This window comes from Salvia splendens, chromosome 1 (assembly GCF_004379255.2).
Source record: "Salvia splendens isolate huo1 chromosome 1, SspV2, whole genome shotgun sequence".
Lineage (NCBI taxonomy): Eukaryota > Viridiplantae > Streptophyta > Magnoliopsida > Lamiales > Lamiaceae > Salvia > Salvia splendens.
The window spans coordinates 4,624,548-4,650,895 of NC_056032.1; the positions used below are offsets into that span (position 1 = coordinate 4,624,548).

The 26,348-nt window shown below is 35.9% G+C and overlaps 3 protein-coding genes and 1 pseudogene across 4 annotated transcripts; 3 read left to right on the top strand and 1 right to left on the bottom strand.

Annotated features, from left to right (window-relative positions):
- The first annotated feature begins 318 nt into the window (after positions 1 to 318).
- Positions 319 to 4,601, top strand: LOC121809353 (transducin beta-like protein 2). Its single transcript, XM_042209935.1, has 10 exons — positions 319 to 683; positions 783 to 888; positions 1,060 to 1,120; positions 1,213 to 1,508; positions 2,079 to 2,218; positions 3,038 to 3,112; positions 3,468 to 3,558; positions 3,748 to 3,951; positions 4,079 to 4,123; positions 4,221 to 4,601. Exons 1-10 carry the CDS (start codon positions 468 to 470, stop codon positions 4,304 to 4,306), a joined length of 1,320 nt encoding a protein of 439 aa, XP_042065869.1. The 5' UTR covers positions 319 to 467; the 3' UTR covers positions 4,307 to 4,601.
- A 1,529-nt stretch (positions 4,602 to 6,130) lies between these two features.
- Positions 6,131 to 10,460, top strand: LOC121757753 (annotated as a pseudogene).
- A 77-nt stretch (positions 10,461 to 10,537) lies between these two features.
- On the bottom strand, positions 10,538 to 15,503 carry LOC121809362 (ATP-dependent DNA helicase 2 subunit KU80-like). Its single transcript, XM_042209945.1, has 12 exons — positions 15,328 to 15,503; positions 15,078 to 15,170; positions 14,808 to 14,859; positions 14,575 to 14,706; positions 13,790 to 14,190; positions 12,638 to 12,924; positions 12,338 to 12,533; positions 12,055 to 12,261; positions 11,698 to 11,865; positions 11,293 to 11,613; positions 11,059 to 11,189; positions 10,538 to 10,967 (listed from the first exon to the last, which is right to left on the bottom strand). Exons 1-12 carry the CDS (start codon positions 15,340 to 15,342, stop codon positions 10,916 to 10,918), a joined length of 2,055 nt encoding a protein of 684 aa, XP_042065879.1. The 5' UTR covers positions 15,343 to 15,503; the 3' UTR covers positions 10,538 to 10,915.
- A 1,931-nt stretch (positions 15,504 to 17,434) lies between these two features.
- Positions 17,435 to 21,164, top strand: LOC121794318 (protein cornichon homolog 4-like). 2 transcript variants are annotated; one of them, XR_006049281.1, is made up of 6 exons: positions 17,435 to 17,531; positions 18,563 to 18,744; positions 19,583 to 19,705; positions 19,796 to 19,861; positions 20,752 to 20,790; positions 20,947 to 21,164. XR_006049281.1 is itself a non-coding variant. In XM_042192432.1 (5 exons), the coding sequence occupies exons 1-4, from the start codon at positions 17,460 to 17,462 to the stop codon at positions 19,821 to 19,823; spliced, it is 405 nt and encodes a 134-aa protein (XP_042048366.1). In that variant the 5' UTR covers positions 17,435 to 17,459; the 3' UTR covers positions 19,824 to 19,861; positions 20,752 to 20,938. The 2 variants fall into 2 exon arrangements, 1 of the variants encoding a protein (XP_042048366.1); XM_042192432.1 differs by lacking the exon at positions 20,947 to 21,164 and having other exon boundaries at positions 20,752 to 20,938.
- The last annotated feature ends 5,184 nt before the right edge of the window (positions 21,165 to 26,348 follow it).

Genomic DNA, 26,348 nt, shown 5'->3' on the forward strand with positions numbered 1-26,348 from the left:
GTTAATCACACTACAGTATTTTTCTGTATTTCTTTCCATTTCGTTACAATTGAGTACAAAATCTACTAAGCGAGATCAATATCCATTGCAGCCATTCGGAGTACTTAATTTATGATTAAATAAAAAATCATTCTCTACAGTTTTGTTGGTATTTCATATTTGATCACTGAACAGCTTTGATTAATTTATGATTGATTAAATTTACGAAATAAACAAGTAACTAAGTATCTAAAACATGCATATTTAGTTATACTACTCCATATAAAAGAAATCGAAGTTTATTAGTGGGTTTTTAGAAATCGTGTTGTTTCAAACGCGACACCAACCGAAATGGAGTAGCATGATGTTGCACGTTTTTCTAGATTACAGGCGACTTCTCCGCCGCTGCAATTTTTGAACAACATTTGCAGAAGCTTCTCCGTCGCAGCAAATCCCCAGAATCGGAAAGGATAACCCACAAACACTAAATGGACGCAATTCTCCCGATTATCGCGTTCTCGGTGATCGCCGGCGCCGTGATTGCTTTCGTGGTATTCGGTGCTTATTCCCGGAAGAGAAAATCGGAAATTAAATCCATCACCCCACCCGAGATCCTCAATCCGAACCCAAAACCCACTTCGAAGCCCTCGGCTGTGAAGAAGCCTCAACACAAATCTCATTCGCATTCTCATGCAGCCGATAAAGTAAAGATCGGATATTCTTCTGTGTATTTGATAGCTTAACTGTTCTCTTTCTCTGCCTTAGGGTTGCAAGTAATTTGATCTGCAATTCTCTTATTTTAGGATGCCAATAAGAAGCATCATCACTTGGATTTGAATACTTTGAAAGGGCACGGCGATGCTGTCACCGGTCTTAGTTTTTCGCCTGATGGCCGTAGCTTAGCTACCGGTAAGTTTATCGCTTACCATTTTTGTGGAAGTTCACACACACATTTGTATGTTTTACATATTGCTATGCATATGTTGAGTGTAAATCTGAGATTTGATCAAAATATGCTGCTCACTTCCTAGTGTTTTCATATTAATTCTGAAGTTCTGTACAAAATTTAATTCTCTACAGCTTGTGGAGATGGTGTTGTTAGGATTTTCCGGCTGGACGATGCTTCTAGCAAAAGTTTCAAGTACCATTTATCTACACTCATTACTCATAGTTCCTTTAGATCAATGCAACTGTATAATTTTTTTTGGAATCTTGTCTATGTGATCTATGCAGGTTCCTGCGAATTAACTTACCTGCTGGGGGCCATCCGAATGCAGTTGCTTTTGCTGGTGATGCATCTTCAATTGTAGTGGCTTCCCAAGCACTCTCAGGATCATCTCTTTACATGTATGAAGAAGAAAAACCCAAAACAACTGGAGACCAGAAGCAACAGAGCAAGCTCCCACTCCCTGAAATCAAATGGGAACATCATAAAGTTCACGATAAGAGAGCCATCATCACATTAGTTGGGGCCAAGACAACTTATGGCAGTGCTGATGGAAGTACTATCATTTTGTCATGCTCAGAAGGTACTTTACGGTGTCTCTTATCTATCGGTCTTTGCATGAAGATGCGTTTGCTAAGGAACCCTGTGAGGCTATTTCCTTAACAGCTCTGCTTAGAGCTTTGAGGCCTGTCTGTAGCAGACAGCTTTGACTTTGATACCATTTAATGTTACACTCTCATGACTTATGAGTATGATATTAGCTTAAAGTTTATTTCCAATTTTTATTTCATGAAGATTTTAGTTGCATGTTAAATCTATGAAGAGTTCATTTCTCAGTGACTTTTCATGCCCGTGGTTTTGTCCGTGTATTCATCACTATGCAACTTATTTATATAGTTTTGGGTTTTATAGAACATTCAAGCATACTGCATTTTGCATATCTGGATTCATAGTATCTGTATGAGCTCCATGGGAACACTAAAAGTATATGCTCAAACTTGCTATCTACAGCTATTACTACATATTTTCAAGTACAAATTGTAATGACAAACTACTCTATTTGAAATTATTTTTTGCCTTGTAGACTTGTAGTTGAGAAAAATGGAAGGTTGAGGTGATCTATAATATATTTTGTTTTCATTTTCCTTGTCAGGCACTGATATAATACTCTGGCATGGGAAAACTGGGAAACCATTGGGTAACGTTGATACAAATCAGCTTAAAAATACAATGGCTACTATATCACCAAATGGACGTTTTATTGCAGCAGCTGCCTTTACAGCTGATGTGAAGGTTACATTTCTTTTCTCTATAAGTTTCTAATTCTCTTTTGATGGGCAATCATGTCTCTGTTTATAGATCTAGTTCTTGTGATACAATATTTCATTCACAGATCATGGAGATCCATTCCTACTTACGTTGTTAAATGTGTTTCATAATACTTAATAAACACTCAGATTCATATAGAAAATGTTGGGGTTCTATCACGGGAAATGCCACAATAATGCTGAGTACTCTCATCCTTAGAGCTACCCATTAAGGAATTGAAGCTACTTTATAGTAATGGTGCTGCCCTCAGTGATAGTCATGCCTTTTTAGTTTAGGATGACCTAAACCATTATTATGTATGAAAAAATAAAGGCTGGTTTGGTTTCACATCCTTCATAATTCTAATGTCCATTGCAATGTATGAAGCTATATGGATTAGTCTGAAATTGGAAATATGAAGAATGATTCTCACCTCTTAGAGTTATAGGTTTGTAAATGAAATTTATTACTATTAAAACTAAATTCTTAGTATCCACCACTTCTTACAATTTAAAAAGATTACTACCGGCATACTTTTTGCTAGACAGGTAATATTCATGCTTCTAAAAATTTCAAATGTGTCTGATAGATAGTTGGTCTGTTGGCTGTATGTATGCTTCCCATGCCTACATATCTGGCCATGAGCCATATGAAAGACTGCTCTGGCCCTATGAATCATTTTCTTAGATACTCCCACGCTAGCAGCTTAAACTGGCCCCTGTCTTTATATATCTCTTGATCCTTATATGAATCATGATCAGTGGAAACCAGCACTTATTTAATCTTGTTAGCTTTGCTTTCTAGGTTTGGGAAGTCATGTATTCAAAAGATGGCTCAGTGAAGGAGGTTTTGAAAGCTATGCAACTTAAAGGTCATAAGGTAATGGTTCAGTGTGTACTCTGTAATTCTTTGCGTAGTTTATCAGCATTTTATCCCAATGTATCATTAATTATACATTTAGGACTCATTTGAAGCTTTTAACTGCTGGTTTTGTTGGTTATGCAATATGAGGCTTGTGGTGCCACTCCCTTCGTCCCATACTAACCAAAATTGGAGTCTGACATATATTTTTGAAGTTGAACTTATTCTGTGTGAATGCTTCCGGATCTTGCTTGAAGTACTTAGCTGTAGATGTTATTTCTGTATATTAGAAAAATAACTACATTGATATCAGTAGTGATTGAGATTATTTTGTATTACTTACTAATCTTTTGCTTCTGTACTGTTATGTCAGAGTGCAGTAACATGGTTATGCTTCAGTCCTAATTCAGAACAAATCATCACCGCCTCCAAGGATGGTACTATAAGAATATGGAACATCAATGGTATGAAAAGTTTCTTAACTTCTTTACTTTCCTTTGGTTTGCATTCTGTTAACTTTGTAAATCGTGTGAAGCTAAACTTTGAGCTTAATGAGAATGCTAGTATATCGGAGCGTTTTCACATGCGCTTCACATTCAGATGCTATTGTTATCAATTACTGGGTCTCTGCTGACTTTTGTTGTTTTATGAAGTTCGATATCATATGGATGAAGACCCCAAAACTCTGAAGGTGTTGCCTATTCCACTTCATGATGAAAATGGCACTACTCTACACTATGATCTTCTCAGTTTATCACCCGATGGCAAGATACTGGCAGCAACCCATGGTTCAACGCTGCAGTGGCTGTGCGCTGAGACGGGACAGGTTTTGGACGTTGCTGAAAAAGCCCATGATGGTAAACCTAAATTTTTTATTTTTTGTATCAAATCCGGATACGTGCTCTGTGTACACATGTGCCACACTGCCACTTGCTTAATGAACCTCAGATCAGATCACTTACCCAAAGAAATACTATGATGCAGGTGATATCACAGATATGGCTTGGGCACCTTCCACCATTCTAATGGGTAATTTCCTTTTTTTCTGTTTTCGATATCATATTTATTCACTTCAAGGCATTTTCACGCGCACTAACAATCATACAAACCCTTCCATTTCCTGCAGATAATAAACAAACAGTTGTTCTAGCTACTGCCAGCAATGACAAGAAAGTGAAGCTGTGGCAAGCTCCCCTCCTCAAACCCTCGTAAAAATTGTTAAGAGTATGTTTTAAACGACCTTCACGCCTCCTGGGTGGAAACTACGACGAGCTTATACCTCTCCGATAACTAGACTTTCGTAGACAAGGATGACACTTGCAATAGAGGCGAATTTTGTCCTGTTGTGAATTTTTTCTAACACAAACAGCAGAGTTTGCTGGTGATCTTATAGAGTTGTCTTTAAAAATGTTGCTACCAAAAATCAACTTTTTTTCAAGTTATCATTTCCAGTGATATTTAATTTCAGGTTTAGTTATATAAAAAACCTTCCTCAGTTCTCTGCAATGCTAAGTGTGACCCCGATTAAAGCCATTGTGCGGACAATGTTGGCACGTAAACGGATCACTCGCCTCAAAGGCTTTCGTCTGCAGGATAGCCAGAAGGTGACCATGTGTCTGGGAAAAATCCTAACCCTCACAGTGATAGAGCTGTCAAAAATGGTCTGGCTCGATTTTAAATATTTAGTCATAACTCAAAAAAATTGTTGAGAAAGTTTAAATTCTTTCCTATTAGTAGTATTTCATAGTCGTTCTATAGATTGTACGATTTACAAAAAAGTTGATAATTTGAATACAAATAAACAAAAATTTAATTTGTACTGACGTTGGTAAAAAATGGCAATGTGAATTATGAAGAACAATTTAGCGCTCTAAATAACATTAAAAATAAAACAAAAAAATCATTTATTTTATGCGCGGTTTAAAGACAAAACCTTATTCATTTGTATTTGCATTTGCAGTAATATGTAGGAGAGAAAAAGCTGTAATACTAATCGACATGTAACAATTTGTTGATATTTTATGATTTCTCCCCTTTATTATGTAACGTATTAAATTTATATTTTGATGACACAAATAAGTTATATTTGGATATTTTGGACAAGAGTCATTTGCTTGTGATTTCACCCATTTTTATTGCCATTATTTCCTTTTTCTAAGCCATCAAAGTAAATGGCACTATTTAATGGAGTAGTATTTTCATCAATTGTATCAATCTCGGGAGATCTGAAATCCTAATTCTATCAATTCATAATAATAAATAGATTTAATTAAGGAATTGTACTTGAGTGTTTTTGTTAGCTGCATTAGAAGTTCGAATATTTAGTTTATATTTTATAATAGTAATAAAAAATGGAAGGGAAAAAGAAAGAATATATTCTCCCGCCATACATACCTTACACTGCATAGCATAAGAGCATCTCCAGTGAACGGACATCCCACTAGGACATCCACTAGAACATCCCAAAAACACCTCCTGCCACGTCACTAGGACTTCTCATCCCACTGCCACGTCACTAGGACATCCCCTCCTATGTCCGCCCTTCCCATCTCCCTTCCCACTAGGACATCCCGCAATAAAAAAAATCATACATTTACAAATAAAACAATTTACATTTACGGAAATAAAATTTGACGTCAACCCCTCCGAGTCCAAACCTCATACATTATTCGAAAAAATTGCGGGAAAAATTAACAACTTCATCGGAAAAATTAACAACTTCATCGGAAAAAACATACATGATTCGAAAAAAAAATTGCATACTAATAAAAAAATTGCATACTAATGAAATAAAATTCGACGAGCCATATATATAGAGTTAAAAAAAAAAAAATTTAAAAACGGGACGTCCGACTGGACGCCACAATGGCGGATGTCCGCCCGCCCGTCGCGCCGACGTCCGAGGACACCCGACGTCCTCACGGGACGTCCGTATCCGACCCTAAACGCCACAATGGCGGACGTCCCGGTCGCCCGTCGCGACGTCCGACCGGATGTCCGACCGGACGTCCGCCATTGGAGATGCTCTAACAAAATTTTATCGAGCTCAGGTTAGGGTTTAAAAGGGGGAGAAATCCCAACACCAACACTCAACTGATCATGGCCTTCTCGGGTAAGCCTCTCTCTCTTTCTGAGTGATCAGCATTTTCAATCTATTTGTTCTCAGATATTTTTGAAATGGAAGAACAAATCCGTCGCGCGCATTTTTCTTCCTTTTTTTTCGGTGATTGATGTGTGGATTGGTTTTTACGTTGCAGGCGTGGAGGTAAAGCCGGGGAAACCGATTACGCATTCCTGTGAGAAGGCAGCAGGAAGGCTTCGCATTTCACAGGTACGTTGTTTTTTAAGAAGCTAAAATCTGATCAGAGTTCATGCATTTGGTGAAAGTGCTTTGAATGTATCAGGCTGTCCTTCGTTTGCTTCTATGTAATGTATATTGGTTGTGATGAAAATTGAATTTGCTTCAGAAGCTGCTAGAAACCTTATTTGAGATTGTGCTGTTGTGTTGTTTTTCAATGAATTTTGTTGATGTTGTCTATGTGCTATGACTGGTCAGGCGACCTTGGGATTTGGTGAGTCTTCAAAGAGCTCCGTGTTACAGTGTAATGTGGGTAATAGAAGCCCGGTTCTTCTCTGCGTGCTGCTACCAGGCCGAATGGAGTCATCCCATATTGAATTGGAATTTGAGGAGGCGGATGATGTGGTTTTTTCTGTAGTTGGTCCACGAAGTGTCTACCTTACTGGCTATTATGTCCGTCAGAGTGGGCATTCAAATGGTCGTAGTGATACGTATCCTTGTTCATGTTTGTGGCTTCTAATTATAAAGTTAGTTTAGTGCCTCAATGTTTACTACATTTTTGTGCTTACTCATTGCTATCTTGCTTGGTATGAAGTTTTGGGAAAAGATTCCTTGCATAGCCCCACAACATAAACTCAACGGTGTCATTTCTTGTTTTTCTATCGCATATGTTTTATTTGGTGTATCTTTCTTGGCCTTCCTTTACTATGATTTGATCAGAAAGTCATATGGCGTCGATATTGAACACTCCCCTACAGATCGATCTAATTACAATAGTGAGGGTGATGAAGGATAAGATGACAGTTTCATTAACGATCATGATGAATGTCAAGTTTCTTCTCCAGTGTCCCCTGTTTTTTATAGCAGAGGTATGTTTAGACAAATCAATGTTCATCCATTTGGTGCGCGTGTACCTTAATTTATTAAAGCTCCAGATGCACAACTCCTGTTCTTATAGATGTAAGTGGAATCTTATCCTAGAAGTTCTCATAATGCAAGAACATATATTCACCTGTACAAATCGGCCTTTATAGTTTTGAATGGTTATTGTGATTTTCAATTTTTCATCATCTACTTTAATGCTGTCAAGAAGTATCGGCCTATGGTTTGGGCTTTCTATCAAAGGAATGGATGAGGTTATGCTAGAAAAGGATAAGCCGAAGAGCAAAAAAGGGTCGAAATAAACTAGGTAGGAAAAGACAATGGGTGAGTGAGTCAGATAATGATGGAGAAATGGAAGATGAAGCAAAAGATGCTGATATATGTGGTAGTCAATCAAAGCAATAGGCCGATGATATCAGTGACAAAATTGAAAATACAAAGGTAATACAGCAGTTTATTACTGAAGATTTTGAAGCTTTTAAGGCATACTGTTGCTTCTAATCTCCCCACTTTCTTTGTTCAGTATTGAATGGTCAGCATCAATTATCAAGTAATATGTGATCAAGATTAGATATTGTATATATATTATGGTTTTATTCTGTAGGGTTACACAACTGCCATCGCTGGATGAAGAAGGGATAGAGATTAATAAGATGAAATCTCATGATCAGTGAGTATCATCTATCAATATGAGTGTCTATATTTATATTGCTTTTACTCGCAATGTGCTTAATTTCTTCCTTACCGTGATCCCCAATAAGGGAAAAACCCAGAAAGAAAAGAAAGCAATGCCCTGTTACAAAGAGAACCAATGAAGTTCAGACCGATAATGAGGACCTTGGTGTCCCCAGAGTGTGTAAAGAGCATGGAGCTGAGGCCTCGGCTGATCTGTGAGATTTTTTTTCTTTTTCCTATTTGGGTGTGTTTGATGTATTTTTAGAGGTCAGTTGAGTCACTTGAGTGGTGCAAATTTATGATTATTTAGTGATAAGTGGTAGTCCTAAATCTTTCATTGGCAGTTCTTATTAGTACCCTTGATGAGTATTTGTTCTATTGGCACATGCTCTAGCATGGGAGTTGGTGGAGATCATTTGTGAAAGCTCTAGAATCAGACTCTGCAAATGGCCCAAAATCAAAAGGGAGATGCAATGAACTGTTGGAAGGAGAACTTACAGAAGGAACTGATGAAAAATTTCAAAATATTACTGAAGATTTAGTTGAGCCAGTTTCACTACATACTGATAATTTGACAGAGAATCTGCCAGCTGAAAATGGAGAATGTCAACAGCAACAAACACCTGAAGAAACCAGTATGGAAGAATGCGGTCCCGAATGTCACAATGTACAGAGTAATGGTGAAGTCGTGCAAGAAGTACATATTGATGGAAAAACAGATGATCTGCCAGCTGAAATCATGCAAGAAGTGTGTGATAAAAGAAAAACAGATGATTTGCCAGCTCAAGTCATGCAAATAGAACACACTTACAGAGAAACAGATGATCTTCAAGCTGAAGTCATGCAAGAAGAGCATGCTGAAAGAAAAATAGATGATCTTCCGGCAGAAAATGGAGACAATAAAGAGGGCCAGATCGATAGGTAAGTGGCACATGCCTTTTTTCCCTTTTAGTGGTCAACATCATATTCAATTCAATAACTCTTGGAGAGTCTTAATCTGAGTATCTATACAACACACTTATTACAAAGGTAATTCAGAGATAACAAATTAACCTATTTCAACACGACGGCTCTTCCTAATACACTTTCCACTTCTGATAAATCAGTTGTAAAGCACTTTTCCAAGTTCCAGCTCATAATCTCTTGTGCTGTGGTTTTTATCATAATTTTTTTATGCAGCAATATCACCGACACCAAAGTAACTGAGTTACTAGCTAATGACAGTCAAGCTGATAAAATCAAGAAAAAGAGAAAGAAAAAGAAGAGTAAAGGCAAGGGAGACTTGGACGTGAGTGCAATTCAGATGTTAGATAACCAAGAGACTGAAACTGAGACTGAGAGCACTAAAATAGTGCCATTTGATACGAGGACCTTATCAAATGGATTGACTATTAAAGATTTGAGCAGTGGACCACCAGGTGGGAGAGTGGCTGTTCCTGGCAAAAAGGTATGTTTTATTTGCTGGCTTGGTCAGAGATAAGTAGCTTTATATCTGAATGCCATGTTTCATTTTTGACCTGATATATGTGCTCTATTCTGTCACATACTGTGGATCTACGAAATATGGATCAGATCAAGATCCACTACAATGGCATGTTGAAGGAGAGTGGACTTGTTTATGATTCAAATGTGGGTGGTCCTGCCTTCAAGTTTCTGCTAGGTAAGAATATCTGTATGCTTAACAGACCACCATCCATCCCAGTTGACTTTTGACTTCTGTGAAGAGAGAAGAAGCCAAAATGACATTTTTTTGAGATCTTATCATCATTTTCGTTCTATCTACATTCAGGTGATAAAGCATATATCGACGGATGGAATGTTGGTATTGATGGTATGTTCTTCTGAAACTGATTATTACTAGTGTATTTGCTTTTCTTGTCAATCAAATATCAATGTCCTTAGCCTTCATTTATAACCTTGATCTCAAAATATGATTTCTTCAGGTATGCGTGTTGCTGATAAGAGGAGGTTAATCATTCCACCTTCCATGGGGTATGTATTGAATCTAAGAGATACTTTGAAACTACCACCACAATCTTACATCTCATTAGCCCATTGAAGTTAATTTATTTATTTTTAAAATCTGCACAATTTTGTTATGATTGTGCTGCAGTTATGGAGATGTTCAAGTAGGAGCCGATATTCTGCCAAACTCATGGCTAATCTACGACATTGAGTTAGTGAAAGTGTATCACTAACTTCTGTTTTGTTTAGCTTCATTTCCCTTCCTTTCTGGCTCGACACTCTTGAAGTTGTGGAAGAAACGAGGGGATCAAAGCAGATAGGATTTTTGTAATGGGGTTTGAAACTAGAAAACCAGAGTTGAAAAAATATATTTAAAGGGTAAAACCGTTGCTTCATTTTGGTCTTGCCTGCAAAAATAAACTTATCTACGCAAACAATGGTTGATAAGATTTGGCTAGTTTTTTGTAAAATCTCAGTATCAGACTCCATCTGGTCTTAAGATGGCCTCTTTTGCATCTCAAGTATATTCCTGTACAGTTATGTGTATGTGATTGTTTTGATTTTCTTCAAGAATAAACAGTGACAGACCAGAACATGATTTTTGTCTTTCGAGTTCGAGTATATGGTTTGCACCTTGAAGTAAATGAACATGGGAAAGACTAAACAGTTGCAGACCAAAACAAATTTGTTTACATTCAAATGCACAATGCAACCACCTTCACTAGAGTGTATCGATTCTCAAATACAGTTCACCTTGATTACAATTAGAATCGATAGGGTTTAGGTTTCATAAATTAACTGAATTGTGCCTCAGAAATGTGAGTGACCCACTTGACCACAACAACCTTTCCTCACATCCATTAAAAGATTTCAGGCATCAGACAACATCACTCTCATTGCTTCAGTTCTTTGGCTACTTCAACATAAATGGTAAAAACTGTCCATCTTTTTCATGTCAAAATATGCACTCATGGATATCACCTCAAAGATCATTCCTCAGCTTATGGCTCATTCTTCAGTGGAAGAACACGTGCTTCAGTATCTGGAACGTTGCTGCGTGGAGATAATGTTACATCAATAGGAATTCATTTTGTACAGAGTTGAAAAGAAAGGACTCAGCAAGATGGAGATTATAAGAGCAAACCTCTCAGGTTCTTCACTCTTGCTTATTAGCATCACATTGTTTGATGCTAAAAAATCAGATAAGCTGTCCAGGTGTCTCTCATGGCAGAATTTGTTGAGATGGCGCAGAAAATCATTGAACTGTTCTGGTTCCTGTAAAAAAATGGAGTGATTCCAAATTTAACTCAGTGTTTACCAGTTCTATGTGGCTCTAGGGAGCGTAGGAGAGAGGGAAAAGCAGTCTCAGGCAGTATACCTGCTTACAAATGCAACCTCTGCGGAGAGCAACTAAGCACTCAAGAATTTTCTGATATGTGTCTCCTTCAACGGAGTCCTCTACTAGACTATATATCTTATCCTTCATACTCTGGAAAGCTTTACGAACCCAGTCTGGACTATCTCGACGAGACATCATGGCTTCAAATTCTTGAACAGTATTTGAATCTCCCAGTTGCTCGACTTTGACTTGAGACGTGTATTCAGCAGCGTCCATTGCTTGGCCAGCAGCAGCAACTCCTTCCCCTTCTTCACTTGATCCAGTTGGTTTTTCTCTTATTCTTCTAGATGATTTTTTCAGCTGCAAAATAGACCAACTTTCAATATGAAAATATCAAGGGATGTTGTGACAAAGAACTATGTTGTACAATGAGATAAACATAACCTTTGGGTTTTCTTTGAGTTCAAAGGACCTACAGAATTCCTCAATCACGGCTGTATTTTGATGAAGAAGTTCAGGATTAGGCTCTGTTATCCTTTTGAGGGTCTCATCAATTTGGGGGATATTAGCACTTGGGTCCTTAGATCTCAACTCAAGAGAGCGATAAAAGCGCTGGAGTTGTCATGTGGGACCACGCATGTCATTTTTTAAATAATAACAGGAACTTTTATCTTCGCAAGATCTTTTATTGTAAACACAACGGACAGGCCATATGTTCCATAACCGAAAAACTAGCATAGGAAATTTAGTGATGCCAGTAAAAAAAAGTGTTATTCAAATTTTAATCAGCAAAGATAGTACCTCAAGAGCAGGATTAGGTGTGAGATCGGGTGGCAAAACTTCCTCTCTGTCAGCTGGAGCAAGATCGAGCATTTGTACCAATTTATCTGCAGCCTCTTGCTGCTGTTCATTTGGCTGCATTGATGAAGGGAGATTGCTAAATGATGGAAACTGGAACTCTCTCACATCCTCCGCAAAAGGCAGCACATTGAAGTAAAATGAATCTGGCTACAAGTTTAGAAGGCATAATGTTAATGTCATGTTCAAGATAGGTTTCTTTGCAATTCTCCTTGCAGCTACTTACAACGTTATCATTCGCCGACACATTAGGAGTTAGAACCCCTATAACAACATTCGTCTGCCCCTGTCTCCACACACAGCGGACTATAGCTACTTTGTTCATTTCCTTCATTGCTCTTGCTAATGCAGAAATTGCAAGAATGGCCTTTGTATTCCCAGGTTCAGCAATGAAGAGGTTTACGTCTTTCATATAATAATGTCTTTGAGCACATGATGATTGAAATAACAAGCTCTTAAGCAACTCCATGAGGATTATTAAATCATGAAAAATTACGAGGGATGGCAAGAGGCACTCAGATCTTACCTCATGATATTTGAAGCATCCGTAAAGCCTAAAAGTTTCAAACCCTTCTCTGGTTTGAACTTCACAGCCTCCCATTCAGCAGATGATATAGGGACAACTTGAGGACCGTAGCGGTAGCCTTTGATCCTTTGTTCTGGTGGAACAACTCTGTTGGGATCTCCAATACTTCGGTATTCATAATCAACCTTAATTTCATGTGAGGCAAATTTATCTGTTGGAGGCGCCTTATCAGAATACTTTTTCAACGTGGGAAATTTCTCTTCACATGTTTTCTTGTAGACCCAGACCTAATAGTAAATCAAGACAAACCGAAATGTTTTAACATTGGAGAAGTAGAGATGTATCTGATGAAAACTGTCAATAGTATATGCAACTGCATATATTAGAAAAAATCTCAGAAGCAAGCACAGTAGACAGCTACTGAACCAAGGGTAACTAAACACGTAAAGTGCAGTTCTAGGCTTCTAGCCTACAGAGTAGTTCATCAAAGATATGTCATTTGGCTAAGCATTAAAACATTAGATATCAAAAGGTATCTGCATGTCTAACAACTTAAGCTTCTTATTAGTTGGTCATTCCATATTGACATTGAAGAGCCAAAACTATGGGTTTAAGTCTACTTGTCTCCTCTCTCTGGGACAACCTTGCATCCTCAGTGTGAAAGTAAAGAGTCAAGCAAATGGCCATATATGGTCTTCAACCAACTGAGGTTGTATAACCCAAAATTATTTCAAGAAACATTTCTAAACATCGACATCTGGTGATGTTACATGTATGAAAAGATTCGTCACTTCATTATCAATTCTCAAAAAGTCAAAAATTAGGAAAGATGATAATGAAACAGTAGAAGGTGAAAGCAGGCATTCGAAATATCATCATATTGAAAAGGCTAAACAAGTGAAAAATAAGAAAAATTGATCCAGAGCGACACTAGGACATGAAAATACACAGCTCATTCATGGATGATATTAATATGCCAACTGATTCGATAAAAATGGAGCGAGAAGGTCCACAGTATGTTGATACATGAAAGCTACTTCCAACTATGTTGTATCCAACCAACAACTAAGTGAGCTAGTATTTCAACAAAGTAATAACAACTGGGTTTATTATCATAAGCAGTAGCAAAATCATGGGATACAGGAGTCTCACCTTGATCTTCATTATAGAGCTCAGTTCAAATTCACCCCTGTATGTAGTAACTGGTGTTATATTACGAGTCCTTAGTGCACCTAATAAGGAAGTTGCATTCCCGACATACACCTTTGAAGAAGATTTGTGGGAAAGCAGACCTAAAAGGAAGTCATTCTCTTCCACAATCTTCTTGTCCACATCCCAGTCTTTTTGTGCTCTAACAACAACACAATCCATCTTCATGCCATGTGCCATCATCTGTGCTGCAACTGTTTTTACTTGATCCTCCTTTGTTCCCTCATATGGGAGTCTGGTTGGAGTAACTGCATTAGTTATGAGGCATAAACGCTTCTTTCCCTTGTTAGTTTCCTTATACTTCTTTATCATCATATCCATCCCAACAACAACAGCATCAAGAACTTCAGCAAAGTTAAGGTAATGGATTCCATCATTTGAAAAACATCAAAACAGACTCTGCTTACCATGAAATCATTTCAGCAAGCAACTATATCATATGAAAAAATCATTTTCAACAATAAACCTGATCAATACCTGGGATAGATGAAACATTAAACTCAATTAGAAAAATGCAACCAACTACTTCCCTGCACCTTGCTTATGGGAATTTTCTTCCTTCATACTGATAAGTTTGTTTCCCTAATTATTGAGGGAACACAAAGGTAGATTTATTGGCAATATAACAAACAACCCATATCAAAGTAAAAAGCTTTAGTAAATCATCTAGAAGCCAATCTAAGAGAATAGTTAGCTGAACACCAAACTTTAGCACATAAATTGGATACAATCTCCACATGCACTTCCTCGAGGAAGTTGATGTAGAACATCCACAAGAGCCCCATCAACAACCTTAATATCCCTCAAAACAGTCACATTCTCGTACCCGCCCACTTCCACTGTCAAGTCATTTTTAGTATCTGAAATTTCAACTCAGCACATTCAGTCTCCAGCTATCAAAATGACAAATATAAGACAGCATTGCTAAATCACCGCGCCAACCAAAAATCATGCGAAATACCTGCAGTACCAAAGGCCACAACTCCCACTTCATCATACTTTCCGTAAATCAGCTGCGTCAATTGAATGTAGGCAGTTAAAAAAATCAGAGAAATTGCAGACGCACGTCGGCCGTCGAGAGATTCTATTTAATGCAAACGCATTGAATTTGGGCGATTTCACACAATTATCAGAAAACACCCAAATTACGAGGCAGCGATCACTAATTGAGTTTGAAAAGAGAATTATGCTGAACGCAACAACAGCAGCAACAAAAAATGTTTGAATGTACCTTCTTCTCTGCAAGTAGGCAACAAACTTTTTCAACTTCCGGCAGCACACCATGCATCGACGGACCGACTTCAATCAGCAGCACCAGACTTTCCTGTCATCCATTTTTTTATTTAATAAAAAGAAGTGGCTAGTTTTCCTATAAATTTCATTACTGCAACAGAGAAATCTAAGTCCATAACCCGCAGCAGCTAAACTCGAAAGGAGAAAATGAAAAACAAAATCATTAATGAAAAATGGAGAAAAATTACCTTATTTCGAGCCATGTTTACAGCTTAAAAACGGAGAGAGAGGAGAGGGAAAGAGCAAGACAACAAAAGGTCAGCGATGGCGTTAGGTCTCTCTCTTCTTCTACTTATTCCCGCGCAGAGCAGGTAAGCTTCTCCGATAATTTTCTTCACCTTTGTTTTCAACAAAATATGAACTCTTTTTTTTACTCTTTCGTTCGCTATTTCACTAAATTATTAATTACACTTTATTCCATAAAAGACTCATTTTAGTAATTTCTCACTTATGTTTTCTGTAAATTAAAATGAGATATTTATTTATAAACAGATAAAGGTGTGGCTCAAATGTATACTGACAATTTTTTAATTTTTTTTATATTTATTAAACTTCAAGTTTAGTGGACATCGAAAAAGTGAAAAATATCATCACGCGTCATTTTACCTATTTTACCCTTAACACCAATAAGAACACAGAATCTTTTTATTCTATAATTATTTTAGGCTGAAAGTGTTAATAAAATTTGTTTTTCAATTATGAATAAATAAATTTAATTTATTCTATAAATAATTATTTTATAATTATGAAAAGTATTTGAGTAATTATTATGACTCTCACTCCCTCTATCCCAAAGAAAATCTTCATTTTCTATTTGAGTTTGTTCCACGAAATTAATTCACTTCCATTTTTGGTAAGTTTTTCTTACTTATATGGTGTGCTTCATTCTCCACTAGCAACATTTCAATAACCTTTTATTTTAATCTCTCTCTAATTTTATCAATTTCGTATTAAAATCTGTGTAGTCCTCAATGTCTCTATTTGTACGGGTCGAATGAAGTATTTCCTTCAAATTTGAATAACATTGTAGGTGTGCAAGGGCCTCTGTATCATCACCAACAAGGTTGTCGTCATTGACCTCTGTTGGCGTACCTCCTTGACCCCGACAGTAACTTTACAGTGACTAACGCCCCTCATTGGGAAAATGGAGATGTTTCTGAGAAGTAAGATTAAAGCAAATACTCTCAAGTTGCCAAGAAATTTAGGGTTGAGTTGATCTACCTCAACACCACAAGACAACAATGTTTGAGGCCGCCCTCGATGCCGTGGAGTCAAGCACGAGGGCTTGGATACATTTCCGTAGAAATCATTCTAAAAAGAAAAGGAAATATGATAAGTAAATTGCTACGAAGATTGATTACTTGTTTCATAGAGTATTTATAAGTTTATTTCTAACTCCCCAACTTAGTTGTAGATCGACTTAGCCATAAAATTTTATTTTATAATACTAGTTGTTACTCTCTCCGTCCCACGTTAGTTGAGACGTTTCTTTTCGGTACATGATTTAAGAAGGTTGTGTTTAATGAGTTAAATAAAGTAGAGGAAATAATAAAGTAAGAGAAAATAAGAGAGTGTAAAGTAAAAGAAAGAATAAAGTAGGCGTGATTACATGTTTTGTTTTTAACCAAAAAAAGAAACGACTCAAGTAACTTGGGACAACCGGGACAATCCAAAATGGAATACGATTCAAGTAACTTGGAACGGAGGGAGTATAATATTATTAGTTGGTCATTGGTACAAAATCGAAACTGTAAATTTACTAGTGAGATCAATTAGTATCAACAATTCTTTAACCGGCCACATCGCTAATAATGGTATTCTATTAGCATTAGTGCAATGTTAGGCTTGTGAGTAATTATAAAATAGTACACCCTCAATTTCCTTATAATTGAGACAAAACTTTTCAGCACTGAATTTAAGAAAAGAATGTTAAGTTTGTTAAATAAATAGATAAAAAAAGTAAGAAAGAGAAAAAAGTAGAGAGAATAAATTTAAAAGTGAATAAAGTAAGAGAGAGTAAAGTAAGAAATAGAAAAAAATTACTATTATATATGGAAATGACTCAACTATATGACAATTTCTCAAAATAGAAAAATGACTCGACTACGAGGAATTGAGGGAGTAAAATAAAACTACAATGTGATCAAGCAAGGGCATATTTGGTATTTCAGTCGAGCAATTTTAGTCAAGTTTTTTGACTGTGTGGAGCAAAACACGCTTTATGGTCTTTGTCGTTTCTTCGAGTATACCATATTTATGAGCAGAGAGAGAGAGACAGAGTTACAGAGAAAGAAAGAGAAGGTGCTCATCAGAGGCAGCGATGGCGGATTTATTTGCATGGCTAGCTTCCTTCTCTCTCGTCATAGGTATAATCGGTGCTGTACTTTTCCAGGCAATTTTCAGTGTACCCTATACTTTTCTGTATGCTAATTTCAATTTATTTACTTCACTCCACCTCTTTAACCATTTTATTATGACTAGCTTATGTTTCACGTTCATATGGGAACACAATTCTTCTTTCCCTTTCCTTTCCTTTGCATTTTTTTGGATCGGAAATAGTAGTAATCTTTTAACTTGACATGAAATTGAAGCAAGATAGAATTGATAGGACTGAGATGCCAATTTAACTGTCCGACTGTCAGTGGGGAAAAGTGATGCATTGGGGAAAGACTGTAGTGTTTGTTAATGAACGATGCAGTGAGATTATTTGGGCATATGGAAAATTGAAAATTTCAAGAATATGGAATCTTTCATAGCGATTAGCGAGGTCTATTGAATTACTATTTTGTTTTGATTTCTAGTTGTGAACAAAAATGTGTTCTGGTAGCTGTATTTGTTGTAAATTACTATAAAAGTAGAAACTTTGAGGATGGCTATGCACATAGTTATTGATGTTCATGGTTCCATGGAGGAATTAACAGATGATGGACAAATGCAGCTAGGAAAGATGATAAACAAATTGTGGTACAGTTAATGCATTGGTGTTTTTTGGATGAGCCATAGCGTTTGGTGAAGTTCCGTAAGTGAGCAGTGTGATCTTACATAAAACAGAGATTACGCAATGTTAGGTTTAGAGCCTCATTGTGTGTGTGCTGAGTTTGGTTCTGAAAATAAAATCTTTGTACAAGCCCCATTTCTTTTTTATGCATAAGCTTCTGTGTAAGATACATACTATTTTCTATGTGAAAATCGTGTACAGAGAGTGACTATTTTTACATTTTACTGCCCGATATATATGGGGCTGCTGTAGTGAAGTGTTCATGTCCTGAGCAGAATCTATGATGTCAATGGGAGAAGCTGAGAATTGATGCTATCTTATTTATCTGCCTTGCTCTAGAACTTCCAGTTTTCTTGTTAATGTGGTCTATCTATTCCTTTCCTTTGCATTATTGGGAAAATGATGCCTAAAATGTTGTATTGCAGCTAATGTGCTTGGCCGACCTTGAGTTTGATTATATCAACCCATATGATACAGCATCCCGAGTAAATAAGGCTGTTTTGCCAGAGTTTATTGCAGAAGGAGTTTTGTGCCTTCTCCTTCTTATTACAGGGCATTGGGCTATGTGTTTGCTCGGCCTTCCATATGCATATTACAATGTAACAATGTAAGTTTCTGTTCCAGTCACATTGTCTACAATGGTGAACGTTTCTCTATCACATGGTCAATGCAAGCTGACAAGACTTGGGCCGATTTAGCTTCTGCACTGTTGATAAGAGTAAAAATTTTGCTGAGATGTATGAAGTGGTGGAGATCCAGAGAACTCATTTTAAAACTCACTTGTCTGAGAATATCCTCATATTTTGCTTATATAGAAACTGATACATGGAATCAAACATTGTGTAGGTAGATTCAGAAAAGTCCTACTTGCAACGGGATAGTTAAAACTGAGAATGAATTGATAAAAAAGGTGTATCCACAATGGTTTCATCAAACAATCTGGTACTACTAATTTTCTGTTAGGTACTTCAAAACTATATAGTGTAGATAAGTATCTACCGAGAATGCACTGTGTATCAGCAGTGTGGTTTAATTTCTTAAAAGTTGACATAATTTGGATCTTTTCGAAATGACATCATACTCCTACTTATACAACATCTGGGTTACTGGACTTAACAAATTGCTGATTAATTCGGCAATGAGATTTCAATGGTTAAAGATTGTCTCCTACAGCATGAACAGAGAGCCAGTTCCCTCCTTCATGGTCAGGGCATGAATTTTCCTAGTAGTGGACTTGACACTGATTCATTTACATATTACCTTGAAATACATCTTTCGTTAGCACTATATTAATGGGGTCAACAAGAAGTTCATGTCCATTAATATCTTTTACCCTTTGTATCTACAATTGAATGTGCATTACTTGCAACTAATTTAACTGCTTGTTTGTTAGCTTTTCATATTTCTGGAAAGTTAGTAGCTGACTGGTATCCACTTGAAATTAGATACACTCGGCGGCAACACTTTCTGGATGTAACTGAGATTTTTAACCAGCTTCATTGGGAGAAGAAGGTGAGATTTATCAAGATTGGTTACCTGATCATCTTTCTGGCATTGACGATATTCTGGTAAGCATATATGACATTTTGCTAAAATGATGTGCTAGTTCTGGGCACCTCTTCCTTCTCTGGCTTCTAAAAAGTGGCGTTTCGTTTCAGGATGATTTGGAGCATTGTGGATGAATGATCAGTGTGAATTTGATGCTGCCATTAATTATACATTCTGTAAGCTTCCGTTTATTTTTATTCTTTGATGTTTTACTTTATTTAGTCAACCCATTGAACGCTGAGAAATATCACAATCTTTGAGGTCGAAGTAGAAGACACAACGATCTTATACACTGTTCTTATTCAGAGAACTTAGTCACTCCAATTTTATTTGGTCATGATTTAAGGCAATATCACATGGGACTGCAAAGGAATTAGGAGAAAGACTAGGAAGTGAGTAGTTGTAGATCTGATTTTAATGTTGAACATTTGCTCTTGTGCAATAGGGATCAGAAAGAAATTTTGTTACTTTTACAAAACTGTAAAATGTGCCTGTTACATGCATGAAGATTGTGTATAAGATTTATTCAAGTGTAGAATATTTGTGCTCCATAACCTACGTGAACTTTCTTATGGAACAGCTACATAAGAAGTAATTTTTTTTGCAGGCGTTTTAGATTCCATGTTACTCCAGTAATAGGTGAATAGGAATGCTAAACTATATGTGTGTATTGGCTTTATCAGCTTTACATTGTAAAGTATTCCGATCCAAGCAAAATCATTTGTTATTTATTTGTGAAGCTGCTGGTTATATTGCTTAATTGATTGAAGTCTTTGAATCATCATGCTATGACATATGTATGAGCTGAAGAGGCTAAGCAGATGCAGTTTTTTCATGTTGAGCCATTTCATAATATCCAATAAGTGCTGAAGCTGGGAAATTGTCAATATAATCAGCTAAAAGCCTAAAACTAGTCAATACCTCACACCGCAAGTATTGAATAACTGCCTGCTTTCTAGTCGAATTGTTTTACTTGTCATAATTATCACCCTACAGAAGTCATGCTTGCTCTTGCTCTTGCTCTTTCTAACTTGATATCGCTTTTTTATTTTTCTGATTGTTTCAGCAAAAGAAGGCGATCGAGGTGGCATGAAGATGGCATCCGGTATACACTTGAATTCGTTCGTATTATTCATAAACTCCAAACTTTCCCTGTACTAAGCTTCTAGTCACATTAGCTGCTCAATGACAACATTGATCTCGTGTCGATACTAATTTAAAATCTTGGTTTTGTTGGGACATGAATGTCATGACTTTGCAGGTTTGCAAATTTGTCTCCAAAATCGACATCAATGGAGTTATTATACTCACATAGGCTTGTTCCATGCCATTCAAGTTATAGTAATGGAAGTTTGACATTTAAAAAATATTTTCTAAAAGTCTTCCTTGTTGAATTTTGGTGTCTTTGGTTGAGTAAAATATGTCCTTGATTGATCTGATGCATCAGTAGTAATATTTTTATGGTAGCTTGCAACATTATTATGATGTTACATTAGAAAATTTAATACTACTAATTTGTTTAAAATATAGTAGATTTGAGTATGGAGTAAGAGTCAACAGCTGACGGCAGAATCATAATTTCAGTTTCACATTTAAGCAATAATATAGTTTGAAGGAGTTCATCTGTCCAATTAATACTATCTCCGTCCCAACTTATGAGTCTCGATTTGAGTATAATGAGTTAGTAGAGATAGTAGAATATGAGATTATTAAAAATAATAATAAAAGTAGACCGAAACTTTTAAGTTGGGAAAGAGAGTTTTCAGTTACGTGTTAATGAAGATGGTAGTTTCTAAATAGTCATATTAAAAACAATCATAGTATATTTAATTTGGGTCATCTATTGCGTAATAGTGTTACATCACTTAACATGTGTTAATAATGTGACTAGTGTACACGTAGTATACACGTCGTTTAATTATACTAGTAAGTATTAAACTAAAAGAAGCCACGTATTTTTTTTTTCCAACTTGATGAAACTTGGTTGTCGTTGCTACATTCTTCTTTCTATTTTGATTGTCTTTTTTGATACGTCAATAAATAGCACTATAATCGTATAAACATGAGATAAGGTAGAAACATCTATCAATCAATTTACCTATGAAAAAAACTGCAAGCGACCAAAATAATAATTTCGAGACTTATTTAGACTAATTCATGGTTATATAATGATTTTTTCATATTAGCATGATTGTGATCAATCGCGGATCCAAATAAAAGGCGGAAAACTCCATTAAATTCGGCCTTTGGAGCTGTCGCTGAAGCCATAGGACATCAACTCCTTCCAGACCTTTGGGTTGAGGTTCATTTCCTTTCTTCGTCTGCCATCTATTGTCAGCGACGGTCGACGCATTGGCGACTACCTTTTTCATTGTGTCATACTCACAAGTTTCCTTTATTAAATACACCTTTGAAAATATGATTCTACTCTTAACTCATTTAGTTTCCTGTTGTAATATTTTGACAAAGAGCATTCTTGAATTTTAGGTTTCTAGACATTGTCAAACTACTTTAGAAGGAAGACGATTTCCTTGACTTAAACCTACATGAAGTTTTTATTAATCTCTCTTTGAAATGGTCTTAAGTTAGAGCATCCGCAGCGGTGCTCGCTGGGACGGACGGCGTCCGTGCCGCTGAGCAGGCTACGTGGCTCGTTTCTATTGGCCAACGGATTATCCGTTGGAAATTCAATTTTTTTAAATCGAAAATAATACCAAAAATTAAAAAATATATTTTTCAGATTCTAAAAAATATGGCCATTTTATTACCGTTTTCTGAATTTTTTTTGATTTTTTAATAATTTTTTATTCCCAAAATCATCTATAAATACACACATTTATCATCCATTTTTCACATCAAATCATCTCTCATTCGGGCGAAATTCGGCCACGAGTAGTGGGTTTTTTTAATTTTATGAATTTATTTATGTAATTTTTAATTTTTAAAATTTTAATTATGTAATTTTTAATTTTTAGGATTTTAATTATATAATTTTTAATTTTTTTTGTAATTTGTAATAGTATTATGTGTATTTTTAATGCATTTTAATATTGTGAAAATATTTTTATTTAAATGGAATAATAGAATGGTGGGACCCTTGAGCATGTCCTTGGGGAAGAGCATAAATGTGGGTGTTATGCTCTTGCCTAAGAGCAGAGAGTAAAAAAGGAATAAAAGTGGGTCCGGGACCCACATCCGTACTCTTTGACAAGAGGACGGATGGGGATGCTCTTAGAATTTTCATCGACAATTTGTTCATCTTATTCTGCAAATACATAAAATAAACATCTGTTTATTATTCTAGAACCGTCACGTGCAAGCTTGTTTTAGGTTATTTTTAAGTGCTATTTTCAGCATAAAATTGATTTAGAGTTTAGGGTATATAATTGAAAATTAATTAGTGTATGTATAGCAAATGATTTGTTAACAGTTTAATTTCCAAGCTAAATTGTAATGCGTTCAAACTTTAAATTTAGTGTCTAATGGTTCTAGTATATACCTGAATAATCAATTAGTGTATAGCACTAAACAATAAAAATGAAAAAAAAAAAATAAAAACCACGAAATTTGGTAGTGTATAAATCTATATGAAATTAGATAAAACAGCTACCACAATTGGTTATAAATAAGATGCCAGTGATAGGCCTGCTTTGGGCCATACATCATGATACTTTTTTTCTCTACTTATTTTCATTATTTCAGACATGGTCTGACAAAAATTTCAAATGCATAATTTTACTAAAATGTACTACTACTACTATTTTAATTATACACGAAAAATAATATTAAATCCATTCAAATGTAAAATTAAAAAGTTAAATAGAAATACAAAAGAAAATTGTTAAATCATTCTTAATGAAAAATAAATTAATTTCATCGGGAAATAAAATTATTATAAAAACTAATTGAGTCATTTTTCTCGAGATTTTAATAGGAGTAATAATTAGATAAATTATATATTTAGCAAAAAAACAATGCTCTATCTTCCTCTATTTTGTTTAATTCTTTTCTAATTTAGATACTCTTATTTTATTTACTTTTTATTTAATTTAATATATTAAGTACTTTTCTGTGCACTACTAGGAATCTCAATTTATTATTTTAGTCTTCCATACTTCAGACTTAAGAGTCCTAACTCGTTTTAATATAAATGATACGATTCATTAATTTATTATATTCACGTTTTATAAAAATTAATTTACAAATACGTGAAGTATTATATTTCACAAATTTTTTTTACATGCTATCCTTTATATTTTTAATATTAGTGCTGAACTGAAATGAAAATCCTAATAAATGCTAATTGGAGAGAGTACTGTGTAACTTTTTCATAATGGATCCACCGAAAGAAAAGAAAAAATGAAAAAAGAAAAGAGGTTGGGTTAAACAGTAAAAGAGAGAGTTTAAAAAAAAGAAAAAAAGAAATGAAGGAGGACCAGGTCTTCCGGCATTGGCGGCGGAATGAGATAAAAAAAAAGGTGGCGGGAGCAGCGGTGGCGGAAGCAGATCCACTCAGAAAAGGGGCACGTGCACCGCCACCACCTACACGTTTTGTGGAAATGACCAAGTCAATCTGTCCCCACCTCCCTATTCACCCTTTCTTTCTGTCGGTTATCACACTTGGATTTTTCTCTTTGATTTGTTTATTGTAGTACTAACTGACAATGTGATTGATACTCTATTAAATAAACACACAAAATTAAAATATCAAATTATAAGGACAAATTACTTATATTATTTTAAAAGGTCGAGACCGATTCAAATAAAAAATAGTAATACTCCCACGTCCCACTCTAAATTAAACATTTCTTATTCAGCACGAGATTTTATGTAATATTGTTTTGAGTAAAGTGGAGAGAATAAAGTAACATGGTCTAACAGCCACGCCACAGCCAAGGCACATCCACAAAAACTTGTCCACAGCCACAAAAACTTGTCCAACCCAATAACAGTCACGCCACAACCACAAATCACATTATTTTATCAATTGTTGATATATTTTAATTGGACTGTAATAAAACTAATTGGATAAAAATAAATAGAATGGAATGGAATGAAAAAAATGAATTGGGAATAGATATCTTATAGATAAAAAAATTTAAAAAATAAAAATAAATAAAAAATATCAGGCGGACACCGGCGTGCAATAGACGCCGCGGCTCTGCCACCACCTACGCCTCCACCGCCCCGTCCACACCGCAAATGCGCCTGCGCCCTCCCCGCCGCGGCTCGCCCTTGTCCAGCAGTAGACCGCCACGGCTCACCTATTGTGGACACTCTAAGAGAGTGATAAAATAAAGAGTAAAATTTTTATTTTTAGAAATGTAGTACTCCCTCCGTTTCTTCATAGTTGGGGCGAAACTTTTCGGCATGCAGTTTTAGAAAATAATGTTGGGTGTGTTAAATAAATAGATAAAAAAGTAAGAGAATATAAAAGGTACAGAGAATAAAGTATAAAGTGAATAAAGTAGAGAGAATAAAGTAAGAGGGAGTAAAGTAAGAAATAAGAAAAAATTACTATATATGAAAATGACTCAACTATGAACGAACTTCTCGAAATGGAAAAATGACTCAACCCCTAGTGAGTATTATTTAAAATGAAAATGGGACATTTTAAAAAGAAAAATATACTTAAATGGGAAGGAGGGAGTACTTTACATTGAGGGCAGGGATCACTAATTAGAGCATCTCCTATGGCGCCCCTCCGGTAGGACGTCCGGTCGGACACCGGGAAGGGCGACGGGACGTCCGCCGTTGGGAGGTCGGAGGTCGGATACGGACGTCCCGTGAGGACGTCGGGTGTCCTCGGACGTCCCGGCGACGGGCGGGCGGACGTCCGCCACTGTGGCTTCAACTCGGACGTCCGGTCGGACGTCCCGTTTTTATTATTATTTTTTTTGTTTTGAAACTCTATATATACGGCTCGTTGAATTTTATTAGTGTGTAATTTTTTTTTCGAATCATGTATGTTTTTTCCGATAAAGTTGTTAATTTTTCCCGTTCGTATTCTCGGTCAAATTTTATTTCCGTAAACGTAAATTGTTTTATTTGTGAATTTATGATTTTTTTTATTGCGGGATGTCCTAGTGGGAAGGGCGATGGGAAGGGCGGATATGCATGGGATGTCCTAGTGATGTGGCAGTGGGGTGGGATGTCCTAGTGACGTGGCAGGAGGTGTTTTTGGGATGTCCTAGTGGATGTCCGAGTGGGATGTCCGCCCACTGGAGATGCTCTTAATTGTAGCCCCCATTAGGTATAAAAACCAAAACGTAGCTATTAAAGTGAAATAACTTAATATAGAATAACATCGGAGTATCTTTTTCATACTTTATTGTAGCCCCCATTAGGTATAAAAACCAAAACGTAGCTATTAAAAAAAATAAAAATAAAAATAAAAATAAAAATAAAAATAAAAATAAAAATAAAAATAAAAATAAAAATAAAAATAAAAATAAAAATAAAAATAATAATAATAAAAAATAAAATAAAATAAAATCGGAGTATTTTTTTCATACATTGGATACAAGGGTAATTTTAAGGCATACAACAATATTTGAGGAGTAAGGAGGGAGTATCTTTTTCATATATTGGATACAAGGCTAATTTTACGGCAGACAACATTATTAGAGGAGTACTATAATCCAACCAATAATATTTGAGGAG